Source organism: Lycium ferocissimum, chromosome 10 (genome assembly GCF_029784015.1).
Source record: "Lycium ferocissimum isolate CSIRO_LF1 chromosome 10, AGI_CSIRO_Lferr_CH_V1, whole genome shotgun sequence".
Taxonomy (NCBI): Eukaryota; Viridiplantae; Streptophyta; class Magnoliopsida; order Solanales; family Solanaceae; genus Lycium; species Lycium ferocissimum.
In genome coordinates this window covers 44,198,333-44,218,524 of record NC_081351.1, presented here as the reverse complement: position 1 = coordinate 44,218,524, position 20,192 = coordinate 44,198,333, and the positions used below count along the sequence as shown (strand labels likewise).

General features: G+C 35.6%; 1 protein-coding gene and 1 pseudogene across 4 annotated transcripts; one reads left to right on the top strand and one right to left on the bottom strand.

Annotated features, from left to right (window-relative positions):
- The first annotated feature begins 3,464 nt into the window (after positions 1–3,464).
- On the top strand, positions 3,465–4,501 carry LOC132034943 (pentatricopeptide repeat-containing protein At2g36730-like; annotated as a pseudogene).
- Positions 4,502–4,965: 464 nt separating this feature from the next.
- Positions 4,966–15,678, bottom strand: LOC132034015 (TOM1-like protein 3). Of its 4 annotated transcripts, XM_059424227.1 has the most exons (11): positions 15,208–15,471; positions 15,040–15,078; positions 14,762–14,919; positions 11,650–11,728; positions 10,599–10,697; positions 10,397–10,510; positions 9,906–10,051; positions 8,339–8,420; positions 7,419–7,504; positions 7,153–7,344; positions 4,966–5,858 (listed from the first exon to the last, which is right to left on the bottom strand). In XM_059424227.1, exons 3-11 carry the CDS (start codon positions 14,869–14,871, stop codon positions 5,171–5,173), a joined length of 1,596 nt encoding a protein of 531 aa, XP_059280210.1. In that variant the 5' UTR covers positions 14,872–14,919; positions 15,040–15,078; positions 15,208–15,471; the 3' UTR covers positions 4,966–5,170. The 4 variants fall into 4 exon arrangements, with proteins under 4 accessions (XP_059280210.1, XP_059280208.1, XP_059280209.1 ...); XM_059424225.1 differs by lacking the exons at positions 15,040–15,078; positions 15,208–15,471 and adding an exon at positions 15,519–15,678; XM_059424226.1 differs by lacking the exon at positions 15,040–15,078.
- Between the last annotated feature and the right edge of the window lie 4,514 nt (positions 15,679–20,192).

Sequence of the window (20,192 nt, the reverse complement as noted above, 5' to 3'; positions counted from 1 at the left end):
AAACGCAAACACCTAATAGTTCAGGTAGAAAACTCACAAAGAAGTGATACTTAAGATATTTATTTAATACAAAAGCATTAATAATGACAAGTTTGTGAAATCCAATTTGGAATTGGAGCCACGGGCAAAGTCCATAAAATGGAATTTAGGAAAAAAGGTTCATAGGTGATGTAAGTATCATAATAACTCTTATGATAAAAAAAACTCTTTGCTGAAAAGGTGTGAGACTGTGAGTACAAAATCAACCCAAGAGAGAAAATACATGAATCTAGTTTATCTTTTTAGCAAAGCTGAAAGTTGATCACTGAAAAACAGAACTCACAAAAGAAAAATGAAAATGTTGGCAGAAAATTCATGGCACGCCAATTTTGAGAATATCCATCAATCTAATGCAGGGGTGACTTTTGGGTGAAGCTACTATTCCAACCCGATTTTCGATAATCATCCGACGTCCGATTTCAGCAAACGAAATATGCATCCACATGTAAAAACACGCTACGAACACACCCGTGACCTCGGATTTCCCAACGGAGATATCGTTGACTAAGTCAACTCACAAACCTCAATAACCATTCCCAAACCTCAATAACCATTCCCAAACCAAGTTCCAAAATGCACCCGAGTGCATTAGGAGCCGAACCAGTCCCACCAATGCGTCATAAATCAGTCTATGAACCTTTCGAAATCGATGGATCTCCAAATGAAATCCATTCACCCAAAAGTCAACTTCCGATCAAACTATTTTCGCTTAAAGCCAAATTTTTCTAGAAAACATTCCAAAGCCCAAAACGATGCCTAGGAAGTCATGACAACTATCTTCTCAGGTCAAAATGGTTCTAACGAGACTTAGGAATTGGTCAACGAGGGAAAAAAAGGGAAGAATCACGGTAACGACCAAACGGGTCGTTTCATCAAATACCAATTAAACAGTCGCTCGTCCTCGAGCAAAGAACGAGAGTAGGAGAATCTTACGGTAACTAACGAAATCATATCACAACCAACACGAAGCTCTTACAACAAGAAGCAAACCCAAACCGCAATCTGTTCGCACTTAGCCAAAAGACCCAATTACTATGTCTCTAAAACACACAACGGATCTCTCATAGATAAATCAAATAGCACGAACCTTTAGACATAACTAATCATAAAACATTCGGGCGGTTAGATATTCTGAGCTAGTCGCTCCTTGAATCACAATTTCTTAGAAGTACACAATACAAACCGAAACCATGACTTATTCTTTCCAAAAGAGAATCCTAAATCTTCGTAAAACTCTAAGCTATTTCATCGAAACTTGTCTTTCTCGTAGACAACTTGGTCAGTCTTAAGTCTCCTTAACTCTTCAAACCACTTATCTAGGAACTTACCATTGAGTATTGCAAAGAGCAAGATCTGCCAACATCCAATGATCAGAACGGAGCCTTATCAAAATCTTAGAATCTCTCCGAAGCACAACCATTATCATTATGACCTATTGTACTAATCGAAAGGCTGACTCTGGTGAAATACCACAAGGACTACTAATAACAAATCTCAAAAATCAGGCGTTCCTTATCACATCCGTCTAAACTGATTTACTGGGAACCCATAAGTTCCCTTGGAGTTACAAACTCGATTTAACCATTTCCATTCAACCCATAATGACCCCAAATGAATGCATCATTTCAGAATATACCAATAATCACACAAACTGATTCCAAGATCCAAAACCCATCACACTCTTACCGTGCATAGCAAAAGATAAGTTACCGCTCTTGGCTTTAAAAGCTGAAACTTACCCCAATTGTTCTAAAGGTACCGGATGACTAAATCTTGCGAATGCGGCCTCAAATTCCTTAACATTACCCAATACACATACCTGGTACAACCCGAATTTTCTGATGCTAAGAACATGCAGTCCCATAAATCACTTCTAGTCCATCAAGTCCAAAGTCGTTCTATCAATATTACTCATTTATAGACCTCTTAGTACAACTCAGTAGTATTCCTTAGTCGAACTCACCGCTTTCACAGACTATACAAAAGATCCATCACAAGGGTATCACAACTGATTCACAATTTTGGTAGAAGTGCCGCCTCAAATTCGAACCTATGAATTATAATCCTCAAAATCAATAGTGATACATCCTATCTCAATCATTCTGTATTCATAACACATTTAAGCCACTTTCATTACCGCTCAGAAATCATTCAAACCATCACGCTTCCCATTGCGCCACTCTAAGGAACTTTACAATACTAGCTTCAACTAGCTATGCCAACATCCCGCTAGTACTCTACATACCACATCACAAATTACGACACAATAATGAACTCATCTACTTCATGCCAGACCAGAACCACATGAAGTCATACGACCCCGCAACCAATCGAAACAATCAAGGTGGTTGATTGTTGACAGCTGAACCCCCGTCAATAAGTATGCGATTCAGATACTGCTCTCGAATTGAACCTACAACGAACAAGGGCCTATTATGAGGCTTGGATCCCAAAAGAAGATCATCATCCGAGAAGGTTATCATGGCACAACACGTGATATCCTCGATGTCAGCCTTGGAATGTTGAGGTACCGCTTGATTTTGCTTGGCTTCGTCCTCCACCGAGCTTGACATTACATGAGTTGTTCTGACATAACTCTCATCAAGAAATTTTTTAGGGAAGAATTCTCGCAGTGTGACAGGTTTCACACACGTTTTTGGAGACGCGTCGTTGATCTTTTTTGTAGAATTTTTTGACAATCTTGGGTTTGATGGTTTCAGCTTAATTTGTTGCAGGTTTAGAGACTTTTGGTTCCTTCATTTCTTGCGAGTAACCAAAGTCCAACTTTCACCTTCATCATCATCACAATGATTGCTTATTTCTTGACCATCTTCGGGTGTTTCCTTACAGTAGTCAATTTTTATTGGCTCAAGGCTGCCAAACTGTAGGAGGAAAGTGGCAGTAACATGATTTGTTTCTGCCATTTCATCAGTGTCTATGACGATCTTCCCTTCTTTCACCAGCATCATGATCTTCTCTTTCAAGACGAAACATTTTTCGGTAGGATGTCCAACAATGCGGTGGAATTTGCAGTACTTGGGTTCACAGATTGTTAACAAACGTGGATGTCCAACAATCTAATTTCGTTGTTGGATGAAACCACAAACTTATGTTTCCTTTTCGTATGGATTACATTTACTTAAGCTATGTTCGAACTTATTTTATGTTACGTTGGAATTTGACATAAGAGTATTATGTTAAAAAAAAATTGGATTTTAAATTTATGTTATATTTTCGGTTCCAATTTATTTATTTTAGTAGTATTCATGAATTGTTATTTCACATTGCACACTGTTCATTTTTGAATTGATTGATTATTTGTTTGTCAAACATTTAAATAATGTTATGAAATTATATTATAAATATTAATATTTTGTCAAGCATGCATCCACGATAAATCTAAACCAAATCCACGAATATTAATCGCAAATCCACGCATTCATAAATCTAAACATACTGATAAAGATGTCATTCATAAAGCTATACGAGTTCCTATAACCCAAAATCATACAAGTTCATCTATGTAGTCTCTGTGAACGATTAAATGATGGTTGCGGGCTTAACCTGTGTATTATACAAAAAAGAAAAGGAAATCCAATGTATGATCAACGATCTCAAAGTGCGCTCACCAAAAATGAGGGCGATGCAAGACCCATTGTGTTGAAAGTTGTTTGTACTATGATGCGATTGAGATTTTTCGTGTGATGAGGAAATGTAAGATTCAACCGGATGAGACAACCATGGTGGTTTTACTTTCAACTTGACCTGAGTTGGGTGACTTGAGTTTAGGGAAATGGTTTCATTGTCAAGTGATTGAGCAAGGTATGTTTGTGAATAGTCAATTAGGAACTTCCCTTGTTGACATGTATGCTAAATGTGGAGCATTGGATTATGCTCGTTTGATCTTCGATAGGATTAGTGAAAGAAATATGTGGAAATGGAGCGCAATGATTCTTGGATTAGCTCAGCATGGATTTTCTGCACAAGCTTTGGAACTCTTTTGGAAAATGAAGGATTATTCTCATGTGAAACCTAATTATGTGTCATTTCTTGGTGTGCTTCGTGCTTGTAGCCATGTTGGAACGGTGGAAGAAGGGCGTTGTTTGTTTCAAGACATGAAAAGTGCCTATAAGATCAAGCCTATGAGCACACTATGATGCCATGGTAGATATCTTGAGTCGTGCTGGTTGCCTTGAAGAAGCGTACAAATTCATCATTGACATGTCTGATGCATATATGGAGGATATTGCTCAGTGCATGCCATATTAGTGACTATCCTGGAGTGGGACAGAAGGTGAGAAGGAGGTTGCTTGGATTGGAGCCTAAAAGGAGTGGGAATTTGGTCATGGTAGCAAACAAGTATGTTGAAATTGGATTATGGGAGAAAGCAGCAAAACTGAGAAGAGTTATGAAAGATCAACTTAAGAAGTTGGCTGGAGAAAGCTGTGTATCAGTTCTTTAGGATCCATAGAGATTGTTATCAAGTTGCTGAGTAGTAGGACGTTTTCTTATTCCTAAACACTGTTCACATCACATTAACATGGTTAAACAAGACGGCTGTTCCAACGTCCAACATGTTGTTAAGTATCATCTTTAATGAGATTCCATGGGAAGATGACACGTTTTCCTCTATTTCAGTCGATGCAACATATAAATAGATTGTGAGATACCTAAGCAACCACCATTGACACCCTATAAAGTGTTCGAGACGTATCATTTGGTTCCACCTTGTTTCCATAACTGATTCTGGATCTACCTGGAAACATATAATCACGTACCAAAACCGGTGTCATGGACGAATTTTTTCCTGCTAATTGAGAGAGAATTGTTCCCTGCTAATTGAGAGAACCCCAGTCATTTTAGGATTACAAATCAGTTGGAAAAAAAAAAAAAGAAAAAAAGAAAAAAAAAAAAAAGGAACAAAAATGTCAACCACCTCATATGATTCAAGATATAAATGTCATGTCAACTACACTATCACTCACCTAAGGGCTGAAAACCCAGCCGGAAATAGACCAGAGAGAGCAGCTCAAGTAATCCATAAACTTCAGTCCTCTTTACTAATATTTATTGCTACAAGATGTAAAAGTTGATATACACCACCACAAATTATTCATATTTATTAAGTCACTTAAAATGATCTATTGGTTGGGTTTGAAGATGAAGAAGACTTGGCTTTTGCAAAATCCACAAGATCTTTGAAAAGTGCGTCCTCAGGTTTATCTGGTTTGGATGGGGAAGAAGTAGAATTAATCGAGAGATTCTTTGTTTGTCCAACTAAGCTGTCATAAGAACTCGTCGATCCAGTTCTTGAGGGAGGGGAACCGCCAGAAACATGTTTCTCAAAGTATTGCTGTCTCTGATCATATCTGGCAGGTGGTGGAGGGAGTGGGGTAGTAATAGGAGCATCCCAAGGTGCTGGAGGCAAGTTATCAGCAGATTTGGCCTTTGTATCGGATTCATTGTGGTGGTTTTTTCTAGTAAACAAAGATGCAGTGGGGTTCAGGAAGTCATCATCAGCAGTTGGGTTTAGCAAATCATCCGGAGGGGGTGCAGATGAAGATGGCTTGGGACTTGACCGTGGGATGGGGCTTGCATTGTTTGAATTAGTTGAAGCAGCAATAGGTGAGGATCCTTCTGTTCCAAAAGATCTTTCAGATTCAAATCTGTCACCACTGAGATAATCAACCATTTTCCCATCTGTAAAAACTGATCTCTTTGATGAAGGCGGGGGAGGAAGAAATGGAGTAATTCGCGTAGGTTCACTCTTCACATCAATAGTCTTCCGCCCCTGTCCCTGTGATGGATCTCTTGAAGATCTGCATATTGAGTGACAGTAACACATCAAGAAAGGGAAAAAGAAAAGCCAAGGACCACACCATCGAAGGATACTAGTAGAGATTTTGGGGAAAAAACAACAAAACATCCCTGCACTTTTTGGAATCTTTGAGTAAATTAAAGAATAAACCTACACTCTAGAATGGCTATAAAGATACTGACAATTGTAATTTATAAGCTCTCTTTATCATAAAATATCCCCCAAGGGACAAATTATTGGCAATTATATCTACTCAGGGACATGTAGATCATGCAAGATCTCATACTCATTGCTCAAGAAATTCTCACTCAAAGAAGATTCTTAATCAAGAAACAGTGTTATGCATATACCAGCACACAGATCACAGAGATACTAAATTGCACAATTTCTTAAGCATGCTGGACACCAATAAATTCTCCTCTGAATTTGAGAACACTATGAAGTTATGGTCACGGCAGAGGCAGCAGCAGGAAGAGTAGGTCCAGAAAGGAAATTAAAAAATCAAGAATTGGGTACCAATACCATGGACTCTTCTACCCCAAACTTTCCCCTCCAAGACTTTTGAAGGCCTTTGCCCTCGCAAGTACTTATGGTAATATAATCAGCCCATTATTCTGTTAAAAAATGTAAAAAGGAAATGAAACACTACCAATTCCTCTTTTTTATCCCCAAAATTTCATATTAAACAACTGGACATATGTTTATGCTGGTGGAAAATAAAAATCAGAAGCTAATTATTATTTATATGAGAGCTTGGTAATGAATGATAACCTGGTAATGATGTTGCGAAAAAGCTTCATCAACTCTTTTATGAATTAATCACTATGAATGTTTGAAACCTTGGTGAAACCCAAAGTCTGAAACAATATCACAATTCTAGTCTCTTTTCAATAGCACCAATGGAATTAACTACCCACTGTTTTTTAGTAAGAAAATCTGAAAGTAGGCAACCTCCGATGCATGTCAAACAGGCTAAATATCAAGTGTACTAACTACCTAACCAGCTGAGAGAACCAAAGTGAAAATGATCTCTAGGAACCATTTGACATAAAATTCTTCCCCCCAAATGAAATCCAACTTCCCTTCATGGAGAATAAAGGGAGTTAATTTATATTCTCATATAAATGACCATCTAAAGATCACATCGAAATGTATTTACTGCATCACGTACTCTTAAGTGGCAATATATGCAGTAAGAACAGAGAATACGCCTGGCAAAACTTAAAAAAACTTACTGTGCGGGTGCTGGGTGAGGAGAGAAGGAACAGTATAGCAGCAAAATGAACAAGCATTACCTCCGTGCTAAGCCAGAGAAATCATCTTCTGACTCATCATCCTCATGATTCACATTCATAAGGGGTGCAACAGGAGTTTCTCTCGGCGGTGCAGTAATGGTTGAAGTTCCGTTGGCAATATCATCATGTTTACGAATTACTCGCTGCAGATTGTCATTGAGTGCCAATCCTTTACACAGCAGATCCTCGTCTCTAAATTTGCAAAGGAAAACAAGTTAAGGGGCTATTTGAAATGAAATAAAACCACAAAAACGACAGGTTCTTACACAGTGTTGTTCACAAGAATCATCACACGCTTTTGGTAAGAACGGCACTGCTCGACAAGATCGACTATCACCTCCTCCTTCACGGACTGCATAGATGTCACGTAATAAATTAAAACAAGAATGATAATTCATCTTGAATTCTTAACAAGTACAGCCAGACATGAATTGTATGTAACAATGATGATGAACCAATATGGATTAGCACTCAATTATGGAACGGAACATCACTTATCCAAAAAGGGAATACAACATGAAAGCTCCTATCTCAGCTTACCAAAGTACTGAAAGGAAGAATAGGGTATCTATAATTGACCATATGGACTTAAACCTACAAGTTTAGAGAAGTTTCAAGATATCTGTAATAGGAACATAAAAATATCTCAATCAACATTAAAATGACAGATTCCCAATTGTTCCCAGTTTCATGTCCACAAGTACTTCAGCATATTGGTTTTCACCCAAAAAATGTTTGATGCCTTCTACTTTCGACACTCAAATCTTTAAACCTAAACTTATCATTCAACCTTTATGTACTGCAGCAATATTTTTCTTCAAAAACCTAGATGCAGCAACATGCCCCCACCAAAAAGCAGAGAATAACCATGCCAGAAATGTTTACATTAAAGGACTTATGAAGGTACAATGTCTTTTTTTGTCTATTAATTTTGTTTCTTTGGGGAGGGGGCAGTTAATCTTTTTAACTAAGCTTCTCTTTTCAAATAGTGAAGGGGTGGGAGGGAGAACAGAAAGTGTAGTTTTCCACTTGACCCAATACAGTGGCCAAAGACTATCCAAAAAAAGGAAATTCATTTGACCTACGAATCATTCATTCGGCCCCTTCCAGTTTTCAACTTTATAGTAGTGAATGAGGACAAGTAACCACTATGAACCTGAGAAACAAGAAAAAAACAAGTTCTGACCTGAGGATTCTTTGGATCCAAGGCACCAAGCATCTCCGTTAGAACATTTGCTAGCCCGTCAGCACTTTGAATCTCCGCAACACTGAAAAGACAGGAAATGGAAATGTCGCTTACTTGAAATTACCAGTTCTTTTTTCTTTCTACATTTCTTTTATACATGAGGTCTCGTTAAACAGCAACAAGTGACAGAAGGCATTGGACAAAGTTGCAATAAAGTTTGACATAAGTCGGATAAAAATCCACAGTAATTAGAGTGCATAGTCTCTCCAAAGGCCATATAGTACCACCTCCGCTAAGATGGGAGCGTATAATACCAACTAAAAAAAGGTGACTGAATCAATGTTGTGAGCAGCATCCAAACTGGCAACATCAAAACTGTGTTTCGATAAAAGTTGCTCTATTTCACCAAAAATTCTTAATGGTTACTACATTCTTCAAGTATCAATGCATCAGCTACGAAAGGATCAGATCTACTATCACATTGACATAATGTAAAAGAGAAAGGAAAAAAAAAAAAAAAAGCAATGCATTGTTCCAATCAAAAATTTCACTTAGACTTTAACAAGGTTGCAATTAGGGGTCGCAATTTTGGCCCAGACCCAATTGACCCGCCCAACCCGCCCAGATTTTCATGGGTTTGGGCATGACATACAATTATGATGGGCTAAGTTTGGGCTAGCCCAACTTAACCCATTTGTCCAAGGTAGCCCAAAGCAGCCCATTACTTTAGCCCAAATTGACCCATTCATTATTGGGAAAATGACATAAACTACCTACTTAAGACTCTTTATTACAAAACATAACTATACTCTTTTCTTATTAACACTTAAGACTCTTTATTACAAAACATAACTATCCTCTTTCTTATTTACAAAACCTAACACTACAAAATATAAGAATCTTCATTTATCATTTTTTAATTATTTTTTATTTATTTTTTTAAAAAAAAAATTATTATTTTTTTAAAATATTTTTTTATTTATGTTAAAAAAGTATTTTTTAAAATTTAATTTTTTGAGTTTTTTTTTTTTTTTTTTAATTATTTTTTTTAATTTTTTTGCTCAATGCTTAAAAAAATTCGTCAAAATTTTGTATATGAAAAATTGAGGATGCATTGTGTCAAAATTTGAGTATAGCTTGAAAAAATAAATTTATAATTTGTTTTTAAAAAATATTGATTTTTGATTTGTTTAAAAGTTATGAATATTGTAAAGAATTGAATCAACTTGGGCGGGTTGGGTTACGACCCATTATTTAGCCCATCTTGACCCAGCCCATTCTGGCCCAAATACACTTTGGGCAGGGTTGGGCATTAGCCCATCTATCTATTCAGCCCATCTTGATCAGCCCAAATGGCCCATTTGCCACCCCCAGTTGCAATAATTGCAGGTTACCACAAGTACTCGCTCATATTTTAATTTCTAGATAGTTAAATTGAGAGTCTAAAAGAAACGCTTATTGAGCTCTAAAACACAGAGGTGCATATAAACAGTATTGGAGCACCTTTTTTTGTGCAAGGGTAACCACCAATATTGGAGCACTTACTGAAAATAGAACGGTGCAATACCTGAGTCCAGAAGGATCGGATTCAAGAGAGGCCTCAACTGCAGCTTCCTCATAAGCTGAAGGCGTGTGGACTATTGGATGGGTTTGTGGTGGTGTAAATAAAGGTACACTATTTTCCTCTCGAGGTGGAAACTCAACACCCGCGGCCTGCAATATTCATTTTTAAGGAAAACATATGAAGATTTGAATGAATTTATAATAGGTGATCAATCAAATTGATAAAAACTACTATTATCTACATAACCAAAAGCATACATCTTAGTGCTGTGAGGTTAACCTTTTCTTTTTCTTTTCCTATTAGACAGCAGCTATATATGTTTTGTTAACGCTCCATCTAGAAAGTACATATTTCCAAAAAGGGCTTCTATGATAAAATATCTAAGTTATTAACTTATTAATACCAACTGCAACTGAAAACGTGAACCTTCGCGCTACATTAAGGGAAAGATCAACCAAGAACGATGTTGCACAGGCTTTCACCCAAAGAATCACCTTCAGCTCATTATATGCAGCATAATACTGGGGAAATCTTCCACCCGGCCCTCCCAAAGCTTCTTGCCATGAATCTATCAAAATCAAAATCTTCTCCCTCACATTTAAATCAGGCTGTAATCAAATACAATAAACATAGTTATTAGTGATCTCAAAGAGGCATACCAAGTTGAGGAAACCACATATATTAGGAAGTTGTTACCTTCTTCTTCACAATTTTGACCATGTCTTTTAAAATGTCACGCTCCACAATTTGCTGAAACACATTTTCTCCACAATTTTTGCTCAGGGTCTCAAGAACCTGAATAAAAAGTTCGAAGAAAAAAATTAGAAATAATCTTCAATTCAAGTTTCTGTTTACAAAATTTTGCAACTTCAAAGGGCAAATCCCATGACGAGAGTCACATTTTAGAAGTGTTATATGCACATGAACAGATATACTCCCAGGATATTCATTGAATTTGTTACTGACAACTTAAATGTGTCTTGGGACACAAGCAGTCAAAACATGATGCGTTGATGAAGTGAATTGCTATGGCCAATAGTTATTGAGAATTTCTATGGCCAATAGTTATTGAACTATCTGCAAAATGCCAACACTATGAATGTGCTGAAACACAGAGGAGATATTTCAACATAGTACACCAGCAAGCTAGAGTTTGATAACTTTATTCACCTCCTATCAGTTATACGAGTTTCACAGACGATATGTCAGGAACGATAAGTTGAGACCAGTACAACAACAACAACAACAACAACAACAACCCAGTAAAATCCCACATCGTGGGGTCTGGGGAGGGTAGAGTGTACGCAGACCTTACTCCTACCAAGGTAGGACGGCTGTTTCCGAAAGACCCTCGGCTCAAGAAAAGCATAAAAGCATAAAAAAAAGTCAGATAAGGCTAAGAAATTCAAAGCGACATGGAAAAGCAATAATATAAAATAAAATAATGCAATCGACACAGGTACCACAGGATAATGAAAGCACAGGAAATAGTAGATAATAGCATAAATTGGAGCATAAGAAATTATATTGCGATAAGTTGAGACCAGTGGCATGTAATATTTGTTTGTTGAACTAATGATAAGTGGACACTAGGATATGGGACGTTAAATTTTAGATCTGTATCTCTAATCATAATTGGGGAAAGCAAGAGAACAATAATCTGGAAGATACCTCAGCAAATTTATCTATGTAGCCTAAACAAAAAGATGAAATCTAGTAAAAGTATGTGCAAATGAAATGTACTTACGAATAGTGTAAGGAGCTGTATTTTTGGATTCTTACTCCCTAAGCGTTTCTTGATAATCTTAAGAGCATCCTTTGCTTGTCTGCAAAAAGAATTTGATCAGTAAGCTGGTACGAAATCAACTATAGAAAAGCTCAACCTGGCAAAACAAACTAGGACAATTTGAAATTAACCTACACGAAGACAAAAAACTTCAGAAGATCATTAGATGGAAGTACATGAACTGACAGTGAAGAAATACCATTCAAGTGAAAAAAAAAAAAAAAAAATGGAGTGCATCTTAAGCTTTTATCAGCCAGAAAGTCTACCTCCAACTTTATTGTTGTTTTACCTACTTCACTGATATCATGCCCTGGAATTTCTTCAAGAGACTAAGATGGGATGCGTCAGTGGGTCATTTCAGGTTATAGTTGAAAGTGTGCTCACTTAAGAAAATGTATATAAATGTATCATGAATCATGACAGGCAGTCCTTGAAACGACCTCTACAAAATGTGGAGTGAAAGGAACACAAGTCTAATTCATCCTTTACACCACATTGTAGGACTAAGTTCAATGGAAAATCCTTACATAGTGTTCACTTTTTATCTTTTTTTGTTCAGGCAGGCGGGGATAGATATCCTTCTTAGATAGATCTTGTTTTTTTTTTTTTTCTATATCCTTCTTAGATAGATATAGAAAACCAAAAGCATGTTTTCCATCAACAATAAATGTCTTCTCAAAATCCCTTCTTTTGTGTTATGGCAAGAGCTCACGACAAACCACATTTTTTATAATAAAAAGGAACAAAATTTCTGCACCTACCATACATCAAATCTCATACTAACTTAAGATTTTTGCTCAAAAAAGTTCGATTTCGGTCATCCCCACTACGTAGTATAAGCCGATGAGCCTCCCAAGGTTATAAAATTCATAATGACCTAACTGTAACAATGATTTGGACTTCGTCAAGCAAGAAGGCGAGTATTTATATGCCATTACCCTAACTAGTGAACATTTAGAACTGCAGCAGTCAAAAGAGAAGAATACAACAACAGGTAGGTAGACTTAGGTTCATAATGCTACATAGAAGTGCCAGGGGTGCCACATACTATGTTACCTAATAAGGACATCAAAGCCATTTGAGCACAAGAAAAAAAATCTTCTTAAACATTTTTTTAGTGCTGACTGGATAGTCTTTGAGAGAATCACATTTTTCCAGAAGGTTCTCAACTTTGGTATTACGTCTTCTTTTCTGAGGAATGGACACATAGTCACAATTTCAGTCCCCGATAAAGCAATTACTTGGTGTCCATTCATAAATAACATATCACTACTTATATATTTTCACATAACAGCTTCATTTGCGATAAACAGCAGAGGAGTTTCTGTAGCTACACATTCAGCTTCTACAGTACAGCAAAAACAAAAAAAGGACCTGTTTTCTTTTCCTACACAAAGGAGGCAGTAGAACAATCTTAAAAGTGGCAACTGCCTAAGAGCTTCTTCGTGCCATGCTATGAAGAGCTTGGCGTAGGGATTGCATTCATATTCTTCTCCTCCACTTCAACCAAGTATAGAAAATCTAGCCATTTTTTTCTAAATCTGTTTGGAGTGCGTTGGGTTATGCCAAGGGAAGTGAAGAGTGAAGAGTTTGCTACCTTGCTGGCAAACTAAGAGATCCAGTAGAAAACTGAAGATGCTATGGAAGGCAATCCCATTATGTATTTTGTGGATAGAAACAAAAGATGTTTTGAAGGAAAGAAAGACCATATTTCTTCTCTAACGAGATGCTAAGAAAATTTATACTTTTGGTGTAAGGGCTATACGATAGAGGATATGACACCCCTGAGGATGTAATGGAGGAATTGTAACATTTTCTCTGTTTTTTGTAACTCTTGCAGTACCGATAGTTTTCTTTTTTTGATTGATACCATCCTGGTACCGATTTTTGATAAAATTTTACTTTACCTGATCAAAAAAACTTCATAAAGCAATAGCCAACTCGAAGGATCTCATTTAAAAGCAGTATTAACTTTTAATTACATAGTACTTCAAGCACAACATCAAAACTAACAGATTCATGAAGTAGCTTTGATTTCTTGATAAGAGATGCTCTATTCAAGTTCTACGACTGGGTTTTCCTTTGACCAATTTCCTCCATTCCATCTATCTCCTTACCTTAGGGTCTTCATTCACGCTTCTCTTACTTTCCCTACTTCTAGTGAGATTAAAGAAAAAGAAATTAAGAACATAATATACGAGGGACCTTCAATTTTGACATCGTCCATTCTGAAAATAGTAATGAGCCAGCTATGTTGTTTCCTCTTAGTAAATCATTTAGCTCCCGACGCATCTTAACCTTGAAAAGATATTTGACTAAACTAACGGATCAAAAAGGATAATTGATTATACTAATTCAACCAGATTCGCACCAATTTGGCTACAGATACAACAAACAAGCTGTACATAGCAATCGTGTTCAGTAGAAGTATAAACACAAAACAAGAAGATGATACTAATTCAAAAGACTGAACAGAAAAAGAAGCGTAACGATATGGTTAGTGGTAGCAGCTTCCAGCATATATTAGCTTTTAATATGAACCTATTGAAGCACAATCCCCACTTGACCGTCTATATAATCCTTGCTGATGTAGATAAAAACACAAAACCAGCCTCGATATTAGAAAAATCTTGATATTTGTTTTTTTTAAATAACCGTGTTGTCCGGGCCAGCATGTGCGCACTTCGACTTATTACACGGGATACATGTCACCTTCCACCTGCATCAGGTACCCAGTAACTCTGTCCACCAAGGCTAGGACAGATGGAAGAAATCACCTAGTATTTTTGTCTAGGCTGCAATTTGAACCTAAGACCTCATAGTTTTCAACCACTTCATTGACCAGCTAGGCCACGCCCTTGGGTGCACAAAAAGAATCTCGATATTATGACCAACGAACGAAAAAATTATGTACTTCACCTTCAGAAGCCCGTGCTAAGTTCCTTTCAAGTAATCTTTAATAGAATAAAACTAATTTTTCAACTAGAAATCATGGAGCATAGTGCAGTCAATATTCAAAACAAATATGCTAAGCTACAAAATACCAAATGAGACAGATAGGCAAGATAGTTACCCAGGATTCGTGTTGATAATATCACAAAGCTCAATGTTTATAGCCCAGTCTGGACCAATCAACATATCACTAGTTGCCCTTTCTGCAACAGCCGCCGCATTGTTAGCCATCTTTTCTACTTTCCACCCTTTCTTCAAATTGTTCCACCTTTGATCTCCCTAAAAGGAAAAAAAATCAAAATGAAATGATTTTTTTTTTGTTTTTTTTTTTTAAAATTTTATTACAAAGGGGTGGGGGAAGGATATGACAAGGTGGGAATCGAACAATCGAACTCTCACCAACAAGGTGAAAATTCAGTTAGCCAACCAACTGAGCTACTGAGATCCCTTAAAATGAAATGATAAATTCAAAGGTAAGAACATAAAACACAACCTTTAAACACACAAAAAAAAAAAAAAAGAACAATAAATGAATCAAAGTAGAACCTAACCAAGAATCAAACTAACCTTTGATTAAACAAAAGATACCAAGAAAATCACCAAGAATCAAAAAAGGAAACAGATGATCTAAATTCTCAATTCTTTACCCAAGAAAATTCTAATCCTAAAATGAACAGAAACAACACCCAATAATAAGGAAAGCATCAAGGTCAAAAATAGACCAGATCAATAATGAAGCCAACCCAAACAAGAATATTTTCAAGATCATGACTTTACAGAATAGAAATGAAGAAAGATCAAAGTAAAGGGTGTCAAAATCATATAGAAAAGTAAGAAATAAAGCAGTCAAGATCTTGACATAATTTAAGTAATTTTACCTCTGGGAAAAGAAAAAGAACACAGAATCTAGTGTAGGTGACTGCAAAGTTAACGTCTATGAGAGAGAGAGAGAGAGAAATTTGTTGGATTTAAGTGTGGGTTTTTTTGTAAAAGGATTTATACGTGTTATTTTAGCTTTTCTTGAAGTTTGACGGGGCAGGCTATTGTAAGCGCGTTATTGAACCCACTAGAAATGGACCGGTGGTTTAGTCTTAGCTTAGGATTGACCACTAGAACAATTGTGTGGAATGGAATTACCACAACGTTTTTTTCTCAACTACAAGTGTGAACCCGCAATCGCTATCTTTTTTTCTATTCAGTGTCTGATATCCACGCTAAAACTCGATTATATCCGGATTTGCACTGCGTAAGGCTTCATTCGGGGAAGCGTTCCCTATCAAGGATCTTTCATACTCAGGGCTCGAACCCGAGATATCTAGTTAAGGGAGGAGCAGCAGCGTCATCCGCTCTTGTGCAAACCACACAGGAGAGATAATTACTAGAATATGGTGTATTAATGTGATCGTTTGACGAAAATGCGATTCGTTAAAAGAAAAAGAAATGTGATTCGTCGATTCTTAATTAAATGTTTTGGATTCGATCGAAAAATTGGAAAATGTGATCGTATATATAAAAATCATGCTGAGTTTGATCTTGAAAAATAGAAAAGTTTCTCATTAGATGGATCAACTCAATATTAGATAAGTGAATCTGACCAGGGGCGGACCTATATGATATCTGGAGATTTCATATGAATTTGCTTCATCCAAAAATTACATTATGCATACAACTAGATCGTTTTGTATTTTAAAAATATTACTCCCTCCGTTCACTTTTATTTGTCTAGTATTCTAAAAATAGATTTTCACTTTTACTTGTCACTTTTAGCATATCAAGACAATGCAATTTCTTTTTTCTATTTTTCCCATAGTATTAAATACTCACTTCAAATCATTTTCAAATCCAATAAAAATATGCACTAATTAATATGGGTATATTGGTAAATTATGCACTTCATTTATTATTTCTTAACGGGTGTGTATAGTCAAAAGTGAACGGGAGGAGTATAATTTAAATTTGACCCTTAAATCAAAGAGAATGTCTTGGGCTACACGACGAAGTGAGTTCAACTCTTCTAAAAGACCAAGTTCAATCGAATAATACATTAAATGCTCTCACCTTTGAAAAGTTCAACTATAGAGATCCACTACTTTAGAGATTGTTGTAATAATTTATTTTGTTGTTTTTAATTAATTAAATTTTATTTTATTAGTAACTTCTTTGCACATTTACTACTTCTTATATTAAATTTCTTAGTGAAAGTTTTGAGTCTGTCATTAAATTCCACAATTATACGATTAAGAAAGGACGAAAAATTGTTAAAGTCAATGACGATAATTAAGTCCCTTTAGAAGAATTGTCAATTAAGTTTCATGACTATTCTTTTGTATAGTTCCACCTCTAGAAGATTTACAACCAACAATTGTCAGAGTCAATAACAATAATAAATAATACTCCTCCGTAATGGAAATGATATTCAATGTAGTTTTGTCCTTTTTTGCCCTTTTAAAATTTTGTTCAAAGATAAAAGACAATCGAACATGAATGATGAACCCAACCAATGGTAGTAAATCAAAGGACAACAAAGTTATTTACACCTATATGCTTTGATTTTCTTTTTAGAGCAAATTGAAATTTATACACCATATAAATTCATGTATTTTACTTACTAGTTGCATGAGGCCCGGACTTATTCATGATGAAAAAATAGTAAATTTAATTATAAAAATATAACTTATATCACATTCTTCTATTGTATAATTAATTTATTTTAGTGGCACGTTAATCATGTCTTGTTGGCAAGTCTTCATAATTATTAAAGTTTCTTAGTCATAATTGAATAATTTTTAAAGAACAAGTCATTTATGAGGAAGGAAGTTTTGAAGGAAAATTAGCAAATACCAATTAAATGAGAAAGGAAGTTTTGAAGGAGAATTAGCAAATACAAATTAAAGGGACAAAATATTCTATATTCACTAAAGAAGCAAAATTTTGGAGGTTTAAAACAAATAAAGGGTGTATTTGGTACGGAGAAAATTTTTGGAGGTTTATTAGAAAATGTTTTTCAATTTTTCCATGTTGAATTGGTCAAAAATTTTGAAAAATATTTTCTATAGGAAAATAAGATCATTAAAAATGAGGAAAATGACTTCCTTAGTGGAAGTTGAAAAATCAAGTTCCACAAATGACATTCCACATTCATTGTGTCTTCCCCGCCCTCCAATACACCACCCTCGTAGCCCCCATCCCCACCCCCACCACCCACTACATCCCCACCTCCCATAGTACTTGTCTAGATTATATACAATTAATTTTAGGATAATATATTTTGCTTATGTACTGATCCAAGAAAATAAGTAAGAACACACATATTTTCCTGAAAAACATTTTAAAAATAATATTTTTCTTCATAAATACACCCAAAGAGAAGAATATGGGATACTAAGTAGTAAGATCTAATAAATGTTCTAATTGAAAATGAAACGGTGACTCCAAAGTTGCATAAATTTTAGCAAAATCTATAATAACAAATAATGTAAAAGGCACTCCCTCGATTCTTTTTTACTTGTCTCTCGTTAACTTGACACTTCCCTTAAGAAATTATTTATTAGGAGTAAAATATCCTAATTAAAATTTAAGATTGGCTACTAATACTCTAATAACGATAATGATAATATAGGAAGAATTATTAAATCTTTCGAGATTTGCTAAAATAGATAAGTAATAATATATTTTTAGTATGACATAAAAACGAATGGAAGGAATAATTTAATAAGGGATAACAAGAGATTAAAGAAGAAGAAGAAGAAGAAGAAGAAGAAGAAGAAGAAGAAGAAGAAGAAAAATATATGGTCCAATTACAAAGGCCCAAGTGGGCATGGCTATGAAAGAGAGCAAAAGTAAAGATATGTAGGGTAAAATCAGCCAAGTGGTGTAACATCATAGGACAAAACATAATGTGAAGACTACAAAAACCCCCATATTAGCTCTTATACATAAGGCCAAATCCATCGACAGACACCTGTGGTCGTTCACTTCTTTCACTTCAAAGACCTAAAGTGACCTTGTTCCATTTAAACACTTCAAAGGGTCATTTCTATTCCACTTAGACACTTTTGCACGCTTATCGGAGCAAAACCAACACCCAAGGGGGCGCCACCTCATTGCACATCCAACCAGCCCAAAAGCCCCAATTTTTAATGGTCAAAACTCCACGAATTTACAAATTAGTGAATTTATAATTTAAATAAGCTGGCACAATTTAATTGGCCACTTAATCCACGTAGGAGACGACTGGTGTTGATTTTACTCCGATAACGGTGCAAAAAGTGTCTAAGTGGAATAGGAATGACCCACCTGAAGTGTCTAAATGGAACAAGGGCCACTTTATTTCACATTTGAAAGAAATGGATTACACTACTCTGTCGTCGATGGGTTTAGCCTATACATAATAGTAAAGTAATTACATGATACTCTTACAGGAGTCTTGACAGCGTAATTCCGACATGACTACTTCTACTTCGTGAACCAAACAACCCCTCTACATATGCATAATGCAATCCCTTATAATTTTATGCGGTGTATAACAATTCGTGTATTATTGTATAGGGGTACTAAAGTCTATATATCACTTCCTATATCATAACCTTTATACAATCGACCTAACAAAAGTATAACAATTCACGCATTACTATGAGCCTGTTTGGATGGACTTATTTATAAGCTGTTTATAGAACATAAAAAAAAAAAATAAGTTAGACTACTCTAACTTATTTTTTTGGCTTATGTTCGCTTTTAGATAAGTTAAGTCAAACGCCCAATTATTTTTTTAAGCTTATTTTAAGACAAAATGACTTTTGTTAACCAAACCCAAACACTCAAAAAATTTGAAAAGCTTTATAAGCAACTTATAAGCCAATCCAAACGGGCTCTATATAACAATCTGTATATCGTAGCCTCTGCACAATCGACCTGACAAAAGCTAGCAGCAGTCATGCTTATTTGTGCAAGACATAATCAAAATTTCTCCTGTAAAGATGGTCTAATAACTGGTATGCAGTATGCACATATGACAAAATGAATGCAATTTATATTATGGAAATCTGTTTCCACGGGAAGAAATGATTGGATGTACGTGCGATTTAATTTAATTTTAGGAGTATTAGTAGCAATTTAAATGTACTCCATAAAATAAGCAATCGAATTGTAATAAAACAGTAGGATCGAAAAGTCAGGAAAATATTTAGCAAAAGCACAAATCAGCATGACGAATTCTCAACATAAATAGAAATGAATTACCATTTCAATTATCATACTTCTGTAAAAATGAAACATGCTATAATGTAAGTAAGAAAAATAAAAGAGATGACAAGTCAAAAAATACGAACACAAAACAAACGTGAATGGGCAAGTGAACAAAAACATCAAAAAACGTTTATGTTATCAGTTAACAAAACAAACATTACTACCAATGAACTACGTGAAATTATCGCCTTGCAAAAGATCTAATATCAACCAGAAATGACATATCTGTTCCCATCGAAGACCAACTAAAGAAAGGTAGATTTGAGCTAGGACCTACAGCAGTACCTCTAATAAGAAAACTGTTCCAG